The 20,686-nt window shown below is 40.0% G+C and overlaps 1 protein-coding gene across 6 annotated transcripts in view; it reads left to right on the top strand.

Moving 5' to 3' along the window:
• The window catches only part of ANP32E (acidic nuclear phosphoprotein 32 family member E), a 26,547-nt gene extending 7,645 nt beyond the window's left edge, over positions 1–18,902 (top strand). For 2 of the 6 annotated variants that reach the window (XM_054712321.1, XM_054712323.1), the window contains exons 2-7: positions 4,583–4,732; positions 6,216–6,338; positions 8,683–8,848; positions 10,552–10,715; positions 13,721–13,793; positions 16,634–18,902. In XM_054712321.1, coding sequence (XP_054568296.1) covers positions 4,673–4,732; positions 6,216–6,338; positions 8,683–8,848; positions 10,552–10,715; positions 13,721–13,793; positions 16,634–16,701 — 654 coding nt within the window. In that variant the 5' untranslated portion in view covers positions 4,583–4,672 and the 3' untranslated portion in view covers positions 16,702–18,902. Of the gene's footprint in view, positions 1–1,298; positions 1,641–4,582; positions 4,733–6,215; positions 6,339–8,682; positions 8,849–10,551; positions 10,716–13,720; positions 13,794–16,633 lie in introns of those variants that run through there. The other 4 variants (XM_054712319.1, XM_008155810.3, XM_054712320.1 and 1 more) reach the window with 4 other exon arrangements.
• The last annotated feature ends 1,784 nt before the right edge of the window (positions 18,903–20,686 follow it).

Below are 20,686 nucleotides of genomic sequence, written 5' to 3' on the forward strand. Positions count from 1 at the left end.
CTACTGATCTGTTTTCTGACCCTATAATTTTGCCCTTTCCAGGAAGATTATGTATTATATTGTACAGTATGTGGTCCTTTTTGTTGTTGTTGTTACTTCTCACTCGAGGATATTTTTAAAAATATTTATTTATTTTAATTTAAAAATATTTTTATTGATTTCAGAGAGGATGAGAGAGACAGAAACATCAATGATGAGAGAATCATTGATCAGCTACCTCCTGCAAGCCTCACACTGGGGATCAAGTCTGCAATCCGGGCATATGCCCTGACCGGGAATTGAACCAAGACCCGCCTGGTTCCTGGTTCCAAGTCGACACTCAACCACTGAGCCATGCTGGCCAGGCTATTTTTATTGATTTTTAGAGAGAGAGGAAGGGAGGGAGAGATAGAAACATCGGCGATCTTTGTGGTGGGGCAGGATCTCAGGGAATTATCAGGGTGACGCCAGCAGAGTTTATCAGGCCCAATCATAGTGGAAGTTAAAATACAATTTTTTATTGATTTCAGAGAGAGAGAGGGAGAGATAGAAACATCAATGATGAGAGAAACTCATTGATCGCTGCCTCCTGCATGCTCCCCACCGGGGATCCAGCCCGTAACCCAGGCGTGTGCCCTTGACCGGAATGGAACCCCAGGACGCTTCAGTCCGCAGGCTGATGCTCTATCCACTGAGCAAAACCGGCTAGGGCTAAAATACCATTTTTATCCCGCCTCTGATTCTGCATCAGAAGCCTGACCCAGCAGGGCAGTGCCAGGAAGGCATGCTTCCTATGTGATGTGCATGCATGTTGCTGTGCACCTTGCCTACAAAGCAGGAGCTGTGCTTCCAAATCGCCAAGAGCCAGTGCGTGCTGTGTGGTGAATAGCCAATCTCGCAACTTGGGCACGCAAGAAGGATGCTTTCTTTCTCCCTTTAGCACTAAGAACATAAAGAAGAAAACAAAACAAAACACCCAAACAAACCCAACAAGCATCAGAACCGCCGGAGAGCCTAGAGAAAGCGCGCCAATCACACAAAGAAAAGTAGGGTGGCTAGTGGGATTCAAAATAATTTCCCAGGACGAACACCCTCCTGGACCTATCGGAGTTAACTGCGCGCTTGGTTGTAGCTAATAGACACAGCATTGCTGGTTCAGGTCCGCCCTCGAGGCTGATGGACATTTGTGCTGTCCAATGGGATCGTGCGATGTTGAAGCAGTAACCAATACATTCGGGAGGTGGGTGGAGTGTGGGCCAGGGGGTTGGCGGTGTCGTGTCATGGAGGCTCAGTCTCTCAGCAGCCATTGAAGGGGAAGGAACTGCGGGTGTGTGTATGTGTGTGCGTGTGCGTGTGTGTGTGTGCGTGTGAGTGCGCGCGCGAGTGTGTGGACAAGGAGGTGTTGGCAGCCGAGTTAGAGTCCCAACTCCTTGGGCTCCATTTGCCATTCTCTTCTTTCTCCCCCACACCTATCTGCTGCTGGTGGGCGTTTATATTTGCGTTTCTTTTCATTCATTTCCAAATCTTTTAAATTTGAGGGTTGGGGGTAGTGGGAAAGGCAGGGCCGGGTAACGGAGGAGAGGAGGAGCAGAAGACAGGAGGAGGACATGGAGATGAAGACGAGGATTAACCTGGAGTTAAGGAACCGAGCCCCAGAGGAGGTGAGATGACTCAGCCCCCTCCCCTTCCCCACCAGCCGGTATTCGGAGGATCGGGTTTCGGGGGGGCCTGGGTGGGTGTGTGGGGAGGGGTAATGCATTAACCCCAACCCCAGGAAGTATTTAATTTGAAGTTTAAATCATTAATATCTTTTACTTAAAATGGCGAAGGATTTAAGTTTCTAGGGGCTTTTTTTGTGTGTGCATGGGGGCTGAGTCCCATTCTCCTTTCAGGCGTCCTGGCCTCGTGGGGGCGGGAAGCAGGGTGTCGGGGGCCGCTCGGCTCCCCGAGTTCCTCCTCCTGGGGACAGGCGGCGTGGGCGCGACCCCGAGTCCCACTCGCCCCTGCCGCAGCCATCGTCGCCGGAGAAGTTAGTCCAACTTTTTTTCGGTGCTGCCCTCTTTTTTGGGGGGAGGGGCGGCCCGGCCTGGAGGGCCCTGGGCGACTGCAGACGTCGCGTCGCGCAGGCTGGGGTCGGTCCGGAGGTCGGCGCCCACCCGCCCGCGGCGCCCACTCCCCCGGGGAAGCGCGCGCGCCGACCGCGCAGGCGGAATCTGGGTCAGCGGCCGGCTCTCCGGCCGCGGGTCAGTTTTGGGGACTCGTCGCTGTAATCGGTGGTGGGGAGGGGACTCGAGGAGTCATCTCCTTCCCCGCGGCATTCGGCTGGTCTCGTCGGGGTGGCCGCAACTCCGAATTTGATCCCTGGAGACGGGTCCACACAACTCAACCCAGGGGCCGTGGGGGTTTGTGCTTTAAAGACGGGCTCGGCGAAACCAAATGATGCGCGCTCGCTGCTGTCGCCTTAAAGGGACGGGGTTGGGAGGGGCCACGCGAGGCGGGGTTGCGGTCAACTTTTGGGGGGTCGGGCGGGAGGCGTTTCCGCCTCCTTTCCGAGGGTGCCTCTCGGGCTTCACCCAGCCCATCCCGCCGGGGGCGGAGGCGGCACTGGGAGGCGACCCCATTTTTTCCGTGGGGATTCCCCGCCCCTTGTGGGGTTTCCGCCGGTCGGAGAGGCAGGTCGCCCGAGTGGGGCCGGTGACCAGAGGGGAACCTCGCACTTCTGATCGCGGAGGAAAGCGTCAGGAGTCTTAACCGCGGCCTCTGAGATACATGCAGGAGTTGGGACCTGAGGGGTCTAACTGGCTCAGCGGCGGGGAGGCGGTGCGGTGCGCGCCCGCGGAAAGGATGCGCAGGGTCTGTCCGGCGGCGGCGGCGGCGGCGGCGTGCACTTTAAAAGAAGTTTGTTTCCCTGGAATTGGCAGGTGGCCGGGAGGAGGATAACTGGAAGTTTTCTAGCACCTACTCTTTGGGGGCTGCAGAAAAAACAAACAAACAAACTTAAAAAGCTGCCTCTCAGAAGCACACATTTAGAATGCTTTTTTATGGCTTGGGGTGGAAAAGTGGACTTATACCCCCACCTTTCTTTTACCTACCCTGTCGCAGTGACCCCTGCCCCCACACTCCTTTACCTAGGGCCATGGAAGTAACTTCCTTTCCAGTTTTGGCGAGTGCCCGGATGTTGCCTTTTTGTGGCCTCTCCTTCCTCCCCTGGTGTAATAACGGTCGTGTGTCTGCATAGCTCTTCCCAGTTTACCGAGCTCGGTTCCTCTTTGCTCTCAATGGACTCCTTCAGACTCACTGGCGAGGTGGACTGTGTTGGTGGAGGCCCAGGACCGTGCAGTTAGTTACTCAGGTGGAGGCACCGGTTGTGCTGACACCAAACCTAGTGGCCTCTCCCCGCTCCGCTAGACGAGGAGTCGGAGCCTGGGAGAGGAGGCGCAGCGCTACCGCGTTCTGTCTGACACCGGGCAGGTCACTCTCACCCTCCGGGGTTTGGCTTCTTCATCTCTAAACAGATCATGATGCCTTCTCCGCTCACTGAAGTAATTATGTCGAAGACACTTCCAAGCAGAGAAGGTGGCACTCCTTGTTGCTAATTTGAGCACTCACAATACTTGGAACATAGTGGGCATGGAGAGCCAGGGTCTTCTGCCGCCCCCTTAAGAGGAAGTCCGTTTAGGCCCACATCAGAAAGTTTTGTTCTACAACTGACCTAATGGAGGATCCAGCCACCACCTGCCCCCTCCCAAGAATGGGGAGAAAGTCACAAAAAATGCTACCAAGATGGCAGGGAGAAATAAACATTTTGTCAACGATGTATCATTCTGGGTGGTATTGCTTGGCCTTGATGTTAGAACAAACAACACCCAAAAGCTGGGTTGTCTCAGGAGGAGCTTGCTTTTTTTTTTTTTTAAATATATTTTTATTGATTTCAGAGAGGAAAGGGAGAAGGAGAGAGATAGAAACATCAATGATGAGAGAGAATCATTGATCCGCTGCCTCCTGCACGCCCCCCACTGGGGATTGAGCCCGAAACCCAAGCATGTGCCCTTGACAGGAATCGAACCGGGGACCTCCATCCACAATCCAATGCTCTATCCACTGAGCCAAACCAGATAGGGCAGGAGGAGCTTTCTCCGAGGGTAACAAGGTATTTCTGCGTTTTGGTGGCATTTATCAACCAAAGATAAGGGGGATTAAACTGAAAAAAGTGAAAAAATAATTTCCTTTCTTCTCTCTACTGTTTGCAGGCAGCTCACTCGCATCCTTCCCCAGTAGCCTCGGTATCCCCTCACTGCATAAACACATGCCCTGATGTTGAGAGTTCTCATCAGAGGTGGAAACAAGTTTCACATGGGACCTTTCTTCAAAGGTTTTTATTTAGTTCATCAGTGATTTGAAGCAGGCATTAAACTTCTGAGTCCAAGTTTAAATTTAAAGGGTTAACTTATAGTGATGACTGGTGGACTGTATTTCAATATTGTTGGAGAATGAAAAAAAGGGATTGGTGGTTTTAGCATTCACTTTTCCAGAGTGTCTGGACCCCAGGTCTTTTGCTAAACAGACTGCAAACTAAAGAATCATTCTTGTTCTCTCTTTACAGCTGACACAGTTAGTCCTTGATAATTGCCGTTGTGTCAATGGGGAAATTGAGGGCCTGAATGATACTTTTAAAAAACTAGAGTTTCTGAGTATGATTAATGTGGAACTAAGTTCACTGGCCCGGCTTCCCAACTTAAATAAACTTCGAAAGGTAAGTTGACATTAGGCATCAAAGCATCATGATTTGAATGCCAAGGGCTATCTTGTTTTTTTTTTTTTTGTTTTTTTTTTTACCAAATGGAATGACTGTTCTGCCTTATTATTATTTTTTTACTATTCTGCCTTTTAACTAAAAGGTTCTAAGTTTCTAGAGGTAAGCAAAAGGGCTATGTAGAATTTTGGAATCAGCTGTAATAATTGCTTTTATAAATTTATTTTATTTAATATATATATATTTTAATATATATTGATTTCAGAGAAGAAGGGAGGAGAGGGAGAGAGAGATAGAAACATCAGTGATGAGAGAGAATCATTGATCAGCTGCCTCCTGCACACCCTACAATGGGAATCGATCCCGAAACCCAGGCATGTGCCCTGACGGGAAATTGAACCATGACCTCCTGGTTCATAGGTCGACACTCAACCACTGAGCCATGCTGGCTGGGCTTGCTTTTAGAAATTTATATTTAATAATGAATTGCTTTATGGTATGAATTTCAACTTAACATTTTCAACTTAAAGTTTTCCTCTGAAACATAAAATCCAACTATTAAACAATTGGAACCAAACCTACATTAGGAGACATTATACCAACAGTACCGGCTTACAGTGGTTTGACTTACAACTTTTTGACTTATAACTTTTTGACTGATGGTGTGAAAGCAATATGCACTAAGTAGAAACTGCACTACCAGTTTTGAATTTTGATCTGTTACTGGGCTAGCAATATGGGGCATGTTACTCTCTCGTGATGCTGAGCAGTGGCAATGAGCCACAGCTCCCAGTCAGACACTCGATCATGAGGGTAAACAACTGATATCCTACAGTGTATATGTTAATTGTATTAGATGATTTTGCCCAACTGTAGGCTAATTAATGTAAGTATTCTGAGCATGTGATAGGCTAGGCATAAGCTATGATGTTGCTAGGTTAGCTGTATTGAATGCATTTTTTTAAAATCTTTATGTGAGGATATTTTCCCATTGATTTTTAGAGAGAATGGAAGGGAGGGAGAAAGGAGAGAGAGGAGGGGAGAGAGAGACATCTATGTGACAGAGACACATCAATTGGTTGCCTGCCACATGCGCCCTGACCTGGGCTGGGGATTGAGCTGCAACCGAGGTATGTGCCCTTGACTGGGAATCGAGCCTGTGACCCTTTGGTCTGCAGGCCAATGCTCTAACCCCTGAACAAACCGGCTGGGGCATTAAATGCATTTTTGACTTGCAATATTTTCGACTTACAATGGTGGGTTTATCTGGATATAACCCATCATAAATCAAGCATCCATTCAAACAGGAGTTTTAACATACTATTTGGTGGTGGTAGGTGGAATTTGGAAATTAATTACTTGTGACAGTCTTGAAGCCAGAGAGAATGACAAATACTTTCTGTCAAATTGAAGTATTTTTAAAATCTTTGATCTGTCCTAAGTCTTCACCATTCTTTGTTTCTTCCCCATGTTGAATATATAGTTGGAACTTAGTAACAACAGAATTTCTGGAGGGTTGGAAGTCCTGGCAGAGAAATGTCCTAATCTTACCCACCTCAATCTGAGTGGAAACAAAATAAAAGATCTCAGTGCACTAGAAGCTCTGGTAAGTGGAAAGATTTGTTTCTGGGCTTGCTTTTTTGGTTGAATTTTCTGAGATTTGCATATATTGAGTATCCAAAAAAGTATACACACACTTAGAATAATTATAAAGGCAGTGTTTATTAAAACACATTTCATTTTCAAAATTGAGCTATCAGCTGTTAAAGTGTATATACATTTTTTTGGGATACCATATATATATAACATGCATAGTATATATATGTGTGTGTGTGTATATATATATATATATATATATGAAATATATATATTAGCAGGAACAGAAAAATATTGCTCATTTATTTAGACAAATATTTTTGTTTTATTCATCAGTAGAATACAAGAATATAAATAAGGCTCTAGCTGGTTTGGCTCAGTGGATAGAGTATCAGCCTGCAGACTGAAGTTTTCCGGGTTCGATTCCAGTCAAGGGCACATGCCTGGGTTGCGGGCTTGATCCCCAGTAGGGGTTGTGCAGGAGGCAGCCGATCAGTGATTCTCTCTCATCATTGATGTTTCTATCTCTCTCCTTTTCCCTTTCCTCTCTGAAATCAATAAAAAAATATTTTTAAAAAAAGAATATAAATAAGAAGGTTAAAAGGCATACAATGGATACCATACTAGAAGGAAAAAAGTAAAAGGAGATGGGAAGGTACAATAAAGTTTAATCAGTCACTCTCAAATGAGACACCAATATTAGAAGACTATTGGAAACAATGAAAAATTTCAGATGGTTTCTAATTACTAAAAAACAGATTTTATATTCGTAGTACTTTGAATAACAATTTTCATTAATATTACCTATCAGAATAAAAATGGAAATTCATATATATCAGAAATTTTTATCTCTGCTTATTGTGAAAAATACTGATAATATTTAGACAAATATTTAAATATAAAAAAATTAATAAAAAAATAAATATCAGAAGTTATCCTATTGATTTCTATTTCATTCTTTTAAAACTTCTGAATTTCTTATATGTTATGATCTAGATCAGCGATTTTCAAACTTTTTCATCTCATGGCACACATAAAATAATTACTAAAGTTATGCTGCACACCAAAAAATGTATGTTTTGCTGATCTGACCAAAAAAAAAAAAAGATAGCATTTTGAATGATTTACAGAAAAAAGAAGTAATTACCTACCCTTTTTGCTCCAAAGTGACTTTTTAAAAAATCAGGTGCCTATTCAGAATTTCTGGTATCAAGAATTAACCAATCAGACACAACCTTATGTGATGTGACCAATAAGATGCAACTCTATTATATGACATACATATTTATGGTTCAAGACAGAACATTCACACCAGGTGGCTAGTGTTGTGTTGTTATTTATTTATTTTTTATTTAATTTATTTATTTATTTATTTTAAACCTCACCTGAGGATATTTTTCCATTAATTTTTAGAGAGAGTTGAAGAGAGAGGGAAAGACAGAGAGAAACATCAATGTGAGAGAAACACATCAATTGGTTGCCTCCTGCACGAGCCCCGACCAGGGCCCAGGCCGGGGAGGAGCCTGCAACCAAGGTATGTGCCCTTGACCGGAATCAAACCCGGGACTCTTTGGTCCACAGGCCATGGCTCCATCCACTGAGCCAAACCAGCTAGGGCGTGTTGTCATTTTTTTATTTGACAATCTAAGGGAAAAGAGTTCAGTGCCCCTGACTAGTCAGGTATTGCATGTTTTAAAAATTCTTGCAGCACACTGGTTGAAAGTCACAGATCTAGATGGTTAAGGCTTTCTTTTCCTTTTCAGTAAAACATTCAGATAATTTTTTAAACCCATGATAAATTTTTTGTATTATCAACTTTAAGAGTTTAATATCTGGTCTGAAAATTTCTAGCATTTTCTTAAATTCTATTCCTTTTCCTTTCTTCTTGACTTTTTAAAAGTTATTTCATTATTTGCTCATTTGTTTCCTAGTATGAGGAAAGGAAAAGAATAAAGTGAAAATTGTTGCTCTGATTTTTAAAAAGTTTGTGAAGAGGTTGAAATTGTTGAAAGTAAGTTTGTGGATTTAAACTAAACATGTTATTATTGTTGCCTATTTGTGCATACATTCGCTCAACAAATATACTGAGTGCCTTTTATAAGTAAGGCACTAAGCCAGGTGCTGGAGACACAGTAGTTGAACACAACCAAGTTCCTACTTCTGTGGAGTTAGCATGCCAGTGCTTTGTTAAGAGAACTGGCTGTGTTTGATATAATAACACTTCATTATAAAATTCTAAAGATTCAAAAATCATCCTCTTGATTTCAAGTATATGTTTTCTGGTTCATGAGTTAAAAGAAAATAACAAGATATTTTACATCTTGATTGTAAGTTTTAACTTTTTATTTTTCCAGCAAAATCTTAAAAATTTGAAAAGTCTTGACTTGTTTAACTGTGAGATCACAACCCTAGAAGATTATAGAGAGAGTATTTTTGAACTGCTGCAGCAAATCACCTACTTAGATGGATTTGATCAGGAGGATAACGAAGCACCAGACTCGGGAGCAGAGGATGATGAGGGTAATCATTCATAATACTCATAAATGTGCCACAATTATAGCCTGCACTCTAACCAGGCAAAATAGATTGGGCATGGATATTTAGGTGTAGGGAAAAAAAGATGTTAGTAAGACAAGAAACATTTAGAAACCCATACCCCTAGTACTGTATTCTTTGAGATTTCTGATAGCTTTGGGGCATTTAATGATTATTATATCAGGCTCCGTGAAATTTTATATATCTGTTATAAGCCACCCAGTAAAAGTGGCAATATTTATTTATTTATTTATTTATTATATTTATTTTTGTTATGTTAAGGTTTTTTGCAACCTTTAAAATAGTACTTTAAAAAATCCCATTCATCACAGTATCTATATGTATAAAAGGCTAAGCAACAGTCTGACCTTACTACTGTCCGACCGGTAGATATGACGCGTACTGACCACCAGGGGGCAGACGCTCAACGCAGGAGCTGCTGAGCTGCAGTGACTTGGCAGCAGAGGTTCTCGGGTGATTCCCACCCTGAAACCAGAGAGGAGGGAGCCCAATTCCGGGGTGCGTCACCTGAGAACTGTCCTCTTGCACTCTGGGACCTCTCGGGATGTCAGAGAGTCGGTTTCGGCCCAATCCCCGCAGGCCAGGCTGAGGGACCCCACCTGCCAGAGGGACCCTGCTCACTCTGCAGATGCCCTTTGAGCCATGGCACCGCCCTAGGTGCAGCTGTCCGGGGAGGGACCACAGGAGGTTGGCTCCAGGACTGTCTCCAGGGCGTGTCCAGGCCGTCTCACCCAGTCCCGCCCTGCTGGCCACCTTCTAATTAATTTCCTTTCAATGTGCAGGAATCCATGCACCGGGACACTAGTTATCTATAATAGCCACTAAGTAGAAACAGCCCATGTTCATCAATTGATAAGTAGAAAAACAAAATGCTATATATATATATAGAATGGAATTATATTCAGCCATAAAAATGAATGAACTATTGATACCAGAGTGAACCTTGAAAACCTACTAAGTTAAAGAAGCCAGACACAAAAGGCTACATATTGTATAACTATTTATATTGAAATGTCCAGAGTAGGCAAATTCACAGAGATACAAAGTAGATATTGGTTGCCAGGGCTAGGGGAGAGGAGAAGGGTGAGTGCTAATGGATTTGGGGTTACTTTGGAGTTGATGGAAATGTTCTAGAATTAGATAGTGTATATATATTTTTGGGAAAATGGGTGACTAACAGGTAAGATGGATAAAATAGCTATTATTAGCAATGGTACACTGTGTTACTATTATTTGAAAAGAATTTGGTGGATAAACAATGTTATAAAGTGATGGAATGATGGACAAGCAGGTTTTGAAGTGTCCACAAAGTAAAATAAACTTTAGTACATGTAATATTTTGATGAAAAGCTATATGTTGGGAAATTTTCAGTACATAGAAACCGTATTTTTCAAGTAGTAAATATGGGTGTTATAAAGAGGACATTTTAAGAAATAAAATCACCCTGAGATACCTCCCACCCATTTGCTTAAGAGTTTGAAGTGTGGGGAGGGGTGTGGGATGGGAATGGGGGGATGAGGACAAATATATGATACCTTAATCAATAAAGAAATTTAAACAAACAAACAAAAAAAGTTTGAAGTGATTGGGGCAAGGGTTAAAAGAATCAATATATTATCAGTAAACATTTGCCCCGCCGTTTACCTGTCTGAAAATACTTCTAAAGACGGAGAGGAAGAGGATGAAGAGGAAGATGAAGCAGGTCCCCCTGAAGGATATGAGGAAGAGGAGGAGGAAGAAGACGAGGAGGAGGAAGATGAAGCAGGCTCAGAACTGGGAGAGGGAGAAGAGGAAGTGGGCCTCTCATACTTAATGAGAGAAGAAATTCAGGTGAACAGACCCTTCTTACCTGCATTGAAAATTATTTATTTGGGCATAGAGCTAAGTACTATAAAAAGTAAGGTGTGTAGAAATCTGAGTTATTTCTAACCTGTGGGGGTGCATGTGTCTGTCTGCCTGTCATTTTTCTCCCCCACTCCCCTCAGTTCGTACTATATCCGGATAATCATAAACACCTATTGATTTTACCTCCCAGATACCTTCCAAATCCATTCTGCACTCAGCAGCATGGTGTGATGGAAACATTTTACAACTGTTTCTGAGTCTCAGTTTGTGCTTTTATAAAACTTAGATTATACCAATCTCGTAGGATTGTTTTAAGGATTTAACAAATTAATACCTATGAAGTATCTAGTGCCTAGCACATTGTAGGCACTCACAAAAACTTTTCTTTACCCTAATTATTTCTTGCTTATGCTTTTTTTTAAAAACCTCTACCCAAGGACATGCTTGGGGAGAGGAAGGAGGAGGGGGTAAGAGAGAGAGAGACAGACATTGATGGGCCGCCCTCCATTCCCTCCCGACCAAGGATCACACCCCCAACCCAGGTACTCCACCCGACTGAGAATCAAACTGGCAACCTTTTGGTGCCTGGGATTATGCCCAACCAACCAAGCCACTGGGGCCGGTTTCTTGCTGTGCTTTGTAGCTTTCTAAATGCTCTCTGAATACAGCATCACACGAAGGTGTAGCCTTCGCAGTGCTTGCCTGTGTGTTGTGAATGCAAATACGAGCCTGCTTGAAACCCTTTAATGTGTCCCTGTTGCCACCAAGACACACAAGGCCCTTCATTATCTAGCCCTGCTTCCCTCTCTGGCTTTGTCTCCCTCAATACCAAATTAAACTGTCACACGGAGCTATTTCTTGCCTTCCTGTCTGTATATATAATGTGAGTATTCTATTAATATGACTTTGTACCCATGTCCTCTGATGAATTTTCTTTTTTTGAGATAAACATAGAGCAAAGCATGTAAAGTACACTGATTTTATGTACAAGTCCATGAAAATGTTTTTAATCCTCACCTAAGGATATGTTTTTTCAAAATTGATTTTTATAGAGAGTGGAAGGGGGAGAGCGAGAGAGACAGAAACATAGATGTGAGAGAGAAACAGGATCCCTGCAACCTAGGTTGTGCCCTGACTGGGAATTGAACCAACGGCCTTTCCGTATATGGGACAATGCTCCAAGCCACCGAGTCACACCAGCCAGGGCAAATCCACGGGATTTTACATATGTTTATACTTGTGTAACCACCACACAAATCATGCCTCGTGAACTGTTATCTTTAAAAACTCAACTCGGCCCAGCCTGTTTGACTCAGAGGTTGAGCGTCAAGAGATCACGATTCAGTTCCCCTTCAGGGCACACGCCCAGATTGCGGGCTCCATCCCTAGACTGGGTGTGCAGGAGGCAGCCAATCGATGATGTTTCTCATCGATGTTTCTACCTCTCTATCACTCTCCCTTCCTCTCTCTCTAAAAAATCAATGAAAGTATTTTTTTAAAAGGCTCTACTTTATAAAAAAACACAAAACACAAACTCTCAGCTCTCGAGTTGGCTCATTGAAGCTTTTTATAATTTTTTATAGACAATCACTCCTTTCTCTGTTACCTTTGAACCTTGATTAGACTTCTGTTATTACCTGTAGTCACTTTTGTAAAAACTTGTTTATTTGGCAACTTTCTGCTAGATGGTGAGATCTTTAAGGGGAGGGAGTTCCTCCTATTGTTAATTTATTGAGTTTCGTTTTCATAATTTATAATTTAAAACAAGTTTTTATTATTAAAAAGAGTATCTTACACTAGAAATTGTTAGTATTCTCTTTGTTTTCCTAATGACTTACATTGGTTAGATAGATGATATCACTGATTAATGGTAATTTTTCTCTGATACTCGTTTAAATATAAAGCTAGTAAGAGGAAAAATAGGACTCAAACTTGTTTGGGCCCTTAGCGAGTTAGGAGCTAAAGAATCATGAAGAGCTTTAAAGTACTTTATGTATTCATACAGATAGGCAACGTGTTTGATTTGAATCCGTATGCAACTTGAGTGTCTTCCCCCTAAGTTTTAATTTATTTAGTAAAATAATGAACTCATGTTATTTTGTCTTTGGCTTTTTATTTTCTCTGTCAATCATTCTTTTTAAGTCCAGATAGTATTAAGTAATTTAAAAATGACCTTTAGCTAACTGCAAATGTTTATGTGTATCATTCCACTGAACATTGGGAAACATTAACTAAAACTGAATGGTCAAGTATAGAGCAAAAATATCTAAGGTAATACATACAACATTAAGTCAATGTAGTACCCAGGTAGCAGGGACTAGAAGTGTTCAATTATGATGAGATAATTTGGGTGTTTAAAATGAGGTCTTGTTTTTAGAAATTAAGAACCAGTGTAAGGGAGTGTCAGAGATTTAAAAAGAGATTTAAAAAGAAAGTAGAAGGAAATAGAAATGGTATTTGATTAGGTATTTATTGTTTGAGTCTTTTTTTTAAATTAAATTTTCACCTTAAGATATGTTTTTTATTGATTTTTGAGAGAGAGGAAGGGAGAAATATAGAAACATCAATGTGAGATAGAAACATCTATCAGTTGCCTCCCGTATGTGCCTTGACTGGGGATCGAACCCGAAACCTAGGTATGTGCCCTGATTGGGAATCAAACTGAAACCTTTTGATATACAGGATGATGCCCCAACTAACTGAGCCACCGGCCAGGGCAGTTTGAGTCTTATTTCTATTTCAGCTGCTCTTCAAAAGTAAGGAATTAATATGTATAAAGAAGGACTTTATGTAGGACTTATAATAGGCACTGTAATCATATTTTCTTTAAAACAAATTCCAGAGAAGTAATTAGCTTTTTAAACTTGGGCTTTTCTAAATTATCAAGGGATAAATGTGATGAGTATCTCATGTGTTTTTAAAATTATAAGTATCAAACTGGAAAATCTGTCATGCTCATTTATTCTCAAACTGAATATTTGAATTTCAAGGATGAAGAAGATGACGATGACTATGTTGAAGGGGAAGAAGAAGAAGAAGAAGATGAAGAAGAAGAAGAAGAGGGTGAGTTATATTAGCCATAAAATTATTCTAAAATTAGAGGGGGAGGGTCAATATGGCGGCATAGGTGAATGCAGTATTTGCCTCCTGCCACAACCACATCAAAATTACAACTAAACCACAGAACAACCACCATTCAGAACCACCTGAAATCTTGGCAGAACAGAAGCCCTACAACTAGAGAATTAAAGAAGCCACATTGAGACTGGTATGAGGAGCAGAGGTGTGGAACGGGCTGGTCCAGCACCCATGTGTGATGGTTAAAAATCGGAAGGGATATCTTGGCTGCAGAACTCCCCCTGTTAGGAGCAAGGCTATCCCAGCTCCACACCTGAATCCTCAACCCAGGGTTCCAGTGCCAGGAAGAGAAGTCCCTGTAACTTCAGATTGTAAAAACCAGTGGGGATTGTGGCTGAGTGACGCAGAGGCTGCTGGAGTCCCAGGCAGTTCCTCTTAAAGGGCCCACACACAGACTTACTCAGACTCACTCCCTCTGAGCTACAGCACTGGGGCAGCAACTTGAAAGGATCCAGTAAGGGGTTCACAGGAGGCAGGTGATCAGTGATTCTCTCTCATCATTGATATTTATATCTCTCTCTCCCTCTCCCTTTCTCTCTGAAATCAATAAAATTTTTTTTTAAAAAAAGAACTAAATGAAATAGAAGCAAGAAAACTACCAGATACAGAGTTCAAAACAATGGTTTTAAGGATGCTCAAGGGACTTAATAAGAACTTCAAGGACATACAAAAGGAAGTCAGAAATGAAGGATACACTAAATGAAATGAAGAATAATTTACAGGGAATCAACAGTAGAGTAGAGGATGCCAAAAATCAAATTGACGATTTGGAATATGAGTAAGCAAAAAACACCCAATCAGAAGAGCAAAAAGAAAAGAGAATCCAAAAATATAAAGATAGTGTAAGGAGCCTCTGGGACAACTTCAAGCGTACCAACATTCGTGTCATAAGGGTGCCAGAAGGAGAAGAGAGGGAGCAAGAAATTGAAAACCTGTTTGAAAAAATAATGAAGAAAACTTACCCTACCTGGTGAAAGAAATAGGCTTACAAGTTCAGGAGGTACAGGATGAACCCAAAGAGGCCCACACCAAGACATCTCATAATTAAAATGCCAAAGGTTAAAGACAAAGAATCTTAAAAGCAGCAAAAGAAAAGCAGTTAGTTACCTACAAGGAGAGCGTCCATACAACTGTCAGCCAATTTCTCAACAGAAACTTTGCAGGTCAGAGGGAGTGGCAAGAAATATTTAAAGTGATAAAAAACAAGGACCTGCCCCAGTTCAGCTCAGGGGATAGAGCATCAGCCTGCGGACTGAAGGGTCCCAGGTTCGATTCCGGTCAAGGGCACATGCCTGGGTTGCGGGCTCGATCCCCAGTGGGGGGCGTGCAGGAGGCAGCCCATCAATGGTTCTCTCATCACTGATGTTTATCTCTTCCTCTCCTTTCCTCTCTGAAATCAATAAAAATATATATTTAAAAAAACAAAAAACAAGGACCTACAACCAAGACTACTCTACATAGCAAAACTATCATTTAGAATTGAAGGTCAGATAAAGAACTTCACAGACAAGAAAAGGGTATAGGAGTTCATCATGATCAAACCAGTATTACATGAAATATTGACAGGTCTTCTTTAAGAAGAAGAAAAAGATAAAAAATGTGAACAATAAAATGGCAATGAATACATATCTATCAAAAATTGAATCTGAAAAATGAACAAGGAATCTAATGAAAAAAACAGACACAGAGGGATGGAAACAGAACAGACAGATGAATCTCAGAGGGAAGAGGGGAGGGGATGGTGGGAAGAGGTTAACAAAAGAACTTATATGCATTACCCATGGACACAAACAATAGGGTGGCGAAGGCCTGGGGTGGGCCAGGATCCAGGTGGAAGAGGGAATGGGGGGGGGGGGGACATCTGTAATACTCAGCGATAAAGATTAAGAAAAGAAGAAAAAGATATCCTAAAATTAAAGTTACAGCTATTCATGGACTTTAAAGATTGACTCTATAATTTAAAATTACTACTGATCTTTTGATTTTGGCAACATATCATAGAATTCCCTTGAAAGGTATAAAACCTTTTTTTCCCTCAGGGTATTCATTAATTCCAATTGAAAAACAGCCTATAACATTTATTTTCAAAGTAGGAATAAAGAGATAATGGATTTCTTTTTTAAAATATATTTTTGTTGATTTCAGAGAGGACGCAGGGGAAAGGGAGAAATAGAAACATTAATGATGAGAAAAAATCATTGATCGGCTGCCTCCTGCCCCCTGCCTACTGGGGTTCGAGCCTGAAACCCGGGCATGTGCCCTGACTGGGAATCAAACCATGACCTCCTGGTTCATAGGTTGATGCTCAACCACTGAGTACACTGGCCAGGCAAGATAATGGATCTTTGAGTTCAGTTTATTAATTTTTTCAGGGTCTTACATTTTGGAGAGGATGAAAGCTTCTCTAGAAGGAAGAACAGTTGAACTTGATAATACCCTTTTTAGATTTGCTCTCTGGTACTCTACCTAGGCCTTCCAAAATAAATTTTAAAATTCACTAATAAGTCCATTATATCAAGCCTTGAATTTCTTGACCTGTACTTAACGATTTGGCCACAAGGGTGCACAGCAAGCTGCCATTATTTATGGATTTCTAAGTCTTAAGTTCTTTCAACTGAAGTTGAAAAGAAATTCACAGAGGACACTTAACCTATCATTTTTTACACCATTTACTTTTCACTAAGATAGATCCAAACTTCGTAATTTAACAAATATTTATTTGCTAAAATTAAGTATTTTATACTTTCCTTTCACTCTTCTTTCAGAAGAAGGTCTTCGAGGGGAAAAGCGGAAACGAGATGCTGAAGATGATGGAGAGGAAGAAGATGACTAGATCATTCTAAGACCAGTTTCCCTAAATTCCTGGGTGTGCAATAGAGTGGTCACATCTTGTTTCTTCATGTATAATAGTTATCCCTACAATAAGATAATGTGTAACTTTTTATAGGAAAAGTGTGGTTTTACTATTTTTGCCTTATCATTCCAAATAAGATTTACTAGTCTGCTAATGATCATATTATATGTAAAGAAAAATTTTCATTGACCCCATTGTGAAATTCTCTAGCAGTTTATTTAGAATCTTAATTTTTCTAATACAAGTTTACTTATTAGTCATTTTAGCCCGTAATTAAAACATGATGGCTTTTGCACAGGCATAGTATGTATGGTGCATTTCATTCATAAGGTTTTAAAGTTATTTATGAATTAACAGAAATTACAGTCAGCTGGAATATGAAATAAAAATAATCTCTTGAATGATAAGTTGGTTATTTTTTAGAGGTGACCCAGAGATCTTCATTTGGAAGGCAATGCCCTTTTTTGGCTTAGGGATTTTGGGTGCTCTTTTGTCACATGAGTAACTTGGAAAGTAGAAGCAGAATAGTAAAGGTTCTATTCAACAATATAGTTCCTGGCTTTTGGGGAGGCTTCTAAAACCTTTAAGCCAGGTGGCTAGTAAGATTTTATTTTTGAAGGAAAAATTGCTTATAGTAAGTTCAGAGACATGCAGAGAAGCCCTTTGTTCTCAAGCTGAATGAAGAGCATGACATGCTAATGGTTGGTTTTTGTTTTGTTTTTAAGTGTGCATTTTTCATTTTCCTTTCAACAATTCCTTTACGATCACCTTCCTTTCTTGTTTCACTCTCCTCCCTCTCCTCAAAAAAACAAATGGGGGGAAAACTTATGAATACCCAGGAAAACCTTTATTCTTATACCTCAACTACCTTTTCAGACCTGTCTCAGTTTTTAAAAAGCTAAGTGAAATAAACTGAGTATTTTCTGAGATATGAATATTATTATCTATGCAGTTTTATGCAACAGACTCTGCTTACTGGAAATCTTTTTTGGTTGACAAGATGTACAGACTGTAGAAGGATGAAGAAAGAAAAGAAGCAGATGGGCTTTTGAAAGCAGCAATAGTGTTCCTCAAAAATCCGAATAATTGCCTGTTGGTAATTAATGAGACATTCAAATCAAATTATAAGTTAGCTACCACTCTGCAAGCATTTCTAATTTTTTCTGAGTAGAACCTTTAATTATTCTTTCTATAGTTTTAAAGCATTATCAGATATAGCATTTGATTGGAATATATTAGGCAATGGAAAAATATTTGAAACTAAATCCCTATTAAAATTAAGATTTGTTTTCAAGTGGATGTCCATTAAAAACAGAAAAATATTTGGGAAAAGTGCGAGTGTGTTTTCTTACATGGCTACTGATTATAATATGAGTAAATAAGTTCATCTCCTTTTTGTTATGGAGGCTCCAAGGCAATTGCTTTTTTAATCTTGGCTCTCTAAATTTTTTCCCCTTTTGAATATTTGTAAGTTTTTTTGTTAGTGTCAGCAAATTAACTGAAGTTACACTTTCATACTGGGACACATTTAAATTACTGAGTGTAGTACTGCTTTTTTAGTTTAAGCTAAAAAAGTGGCACAAAATGACTGAATTAAAACTTTTGGGATAAGTTTAGTGGGGGGATTTGAATATCCAAATAGCTAACATTTTATTCCTTTTTAACAATTGAAATCCCTTGTTTTAGTCCCTAAGAATTCTCATAACATTGTTTGCCAGATTATAAAATACTTATTTTTAAAATTAAATTTATATATTGACTTTCTTATCAATCATTTTATTGTGCAATCAATATTATTGTTCTTTGGTTTGTAAACAATTCTTAAGAGCCTCCAAATAACTTTTAAGACTTATTTAGCTTTGTGGGTGATATTTTCATGCAAATAAGGGTGGGTTTTATATTTTGTAGAAGTTTTCGGTCCTATTTTAATGCTTCTTTGTATGGCAGTGTGTATATAGTGTGTTAAATTCCTCAAAACTCTCAAAAATCTTTGAAGTTAATACTTTTGTGCAACTGTGTTTTGAATAAAGCCATGACAGTGTTAAAACAAACAAAAAAAATGCAGTACTTCTGAGTATTCTTTTATTGTTTCTGACCGTTCCCTGTTTTTTTCTGAGACTGCTGTAACTTAAAGTTTTTGAAACTGAATTGCTTCAAATAAATTGAAGATTTGTTGTTAATGATTAGTTTCAGTGTATGATATTCACTTTTGAACACCACCATTGGGGGCATTGAAGATCTTTTAAAAAAACTGAGAAACAGCTTGGAGTTAACTCATTTAAACAGTTGGGTGTGATATGAGGCATTATAATTTAATAATTAACTCATGATCTACCTTCTTAATTTTTTTTCCCAGAAGCAGAAAAAATTCTGGATTTTCCTAATTTTCCTTTTGGAGTTGCAAATTGACCCAGTACTTTTTGTGTTTTGATTTGAAGTAATAATTCCATTACCTACAGTTGAATTATTACTTATAGTTAACTAACATTATTATAAACCTGTTGTACATCAATAGTTTTGTAAAATGGGTCCAAACCCCCCATTTATACTGTATGTTTATCTTTAGGACCCTTCGATAATCTCAATACAAACATACATAATTCTTGCATGTTTACTTTGAGCAAATCAAACCTGAACCAAACAATGTGTTTTTTTTCTGCTCTCTTGGTTTTCTTGTGATAAGTAGTTTTAAAAATGTTTCATTTTAGGCAACTCTGGAATGTATTTTATCAAATCAAGGTACAAGTATAATGTTAGGTAATGTTTTTGTGATTGTCTTACAGTTTCATATTGAAAAGGTATTTTAATTATGCAACTCTGCTTCCTAAAGCGTTGGAAAATATTGAAGCATATTTTAACTACAGGAATTGTTTATTGAAATTAGTAGGGTATTTTTTTGTGTGTGTTACATCTTTAAAACATTAAAAGCCTTTCCCCTCTTGGTTAAAGGAAATGGCAGAACTACTAAAAGTTTTTGGTGGGGGTATTAGATAATGAAGCAATTCTGAGAGACTGTAATTCAAAACACTTGTATTGTTTATTCCTTGTTCTATATTTTGTATTGTTTATTCCTTGTTCTATATTTTAAAGAGAGGCTTTTCATAGGACATTTATTTTCCCAATTGTTGAAAATGTCCTCTCTGTTCTAGGACTGGGTGCAATCATATTCTGCAGCTGCTGCTTAATAGCATTCTGCTGCATTCCTTATTCATGTATTAATCAGCCTAAGATTTGAGAGCCTGGCTTGGGTAATTTGCCCCCAGGTAGCTACTTGTGTTACTAGTCTATTGGACAACCCTAACTTGAAGGAGAACAGGTTATACCACAAAATGGAAATTACAAAATGAGTTTAATCTCCAAGAGAATCTTTGAAAAGACTATATACTAGTAAAATATTTTTATTTTATACAAATCTAACCACTTTTTGGGGTGATAAGACCCTGAAGCAGGTTTTAATCAATTCTGATTAAGAGAAAGTGAAGCAAGTTTGACATTTAAACTTTTGTGAATGTTTACTCATTTACATTTCTGTTAAGGCATCATTTGGACCTGGTCACTTATGCAATGGACACATCCATATTACTGGTCAATACGGGACACAAGCCACTAAACAGGCACACAACACTGGTGAAAACCTATTTTAGCTCTTCAGGAAGTTACTTTGAGCCCTAGCCGGTTTGGCTCAGTGGATAGAGCAACAGCCTGAGGACTGAAAGGTCCCAAGTTCGATTCAGGTCAAGGGCACATGCTCAGATTGTTGGGTTCCATCCCCAATAGGGGGCATGAAGGAGGCAGCAGATCAATGATTCTCATCATTGATGTTTCTATCTCTCCCTCTCCCTTCCTCTCTGAAATAAAACAATATATTTAAAAAAAGAGAAAGAACAACAAAAAAGAAGTTAATTTTGACACTGTAAATGCTTCCTTATACCTCTGATTACCCTATTAAATACTCAGACTGCAC

The sequence above is a fragment of the Eptesicus fuscus genome, chromosome 22, assembly GCF_027574615.1.
Source record: "Eptesicus fuscus isolate TK198812 chromosome 22, DD_ASM_mEF_20220401, whole genome shotgun sequence".
Lineage (NCBI taxonomy): Eukaryota > Metazoa > Chordata > Mammalia > Chiroptera > Vespertilionidae > Eptesicus > Eptesicus fuscus.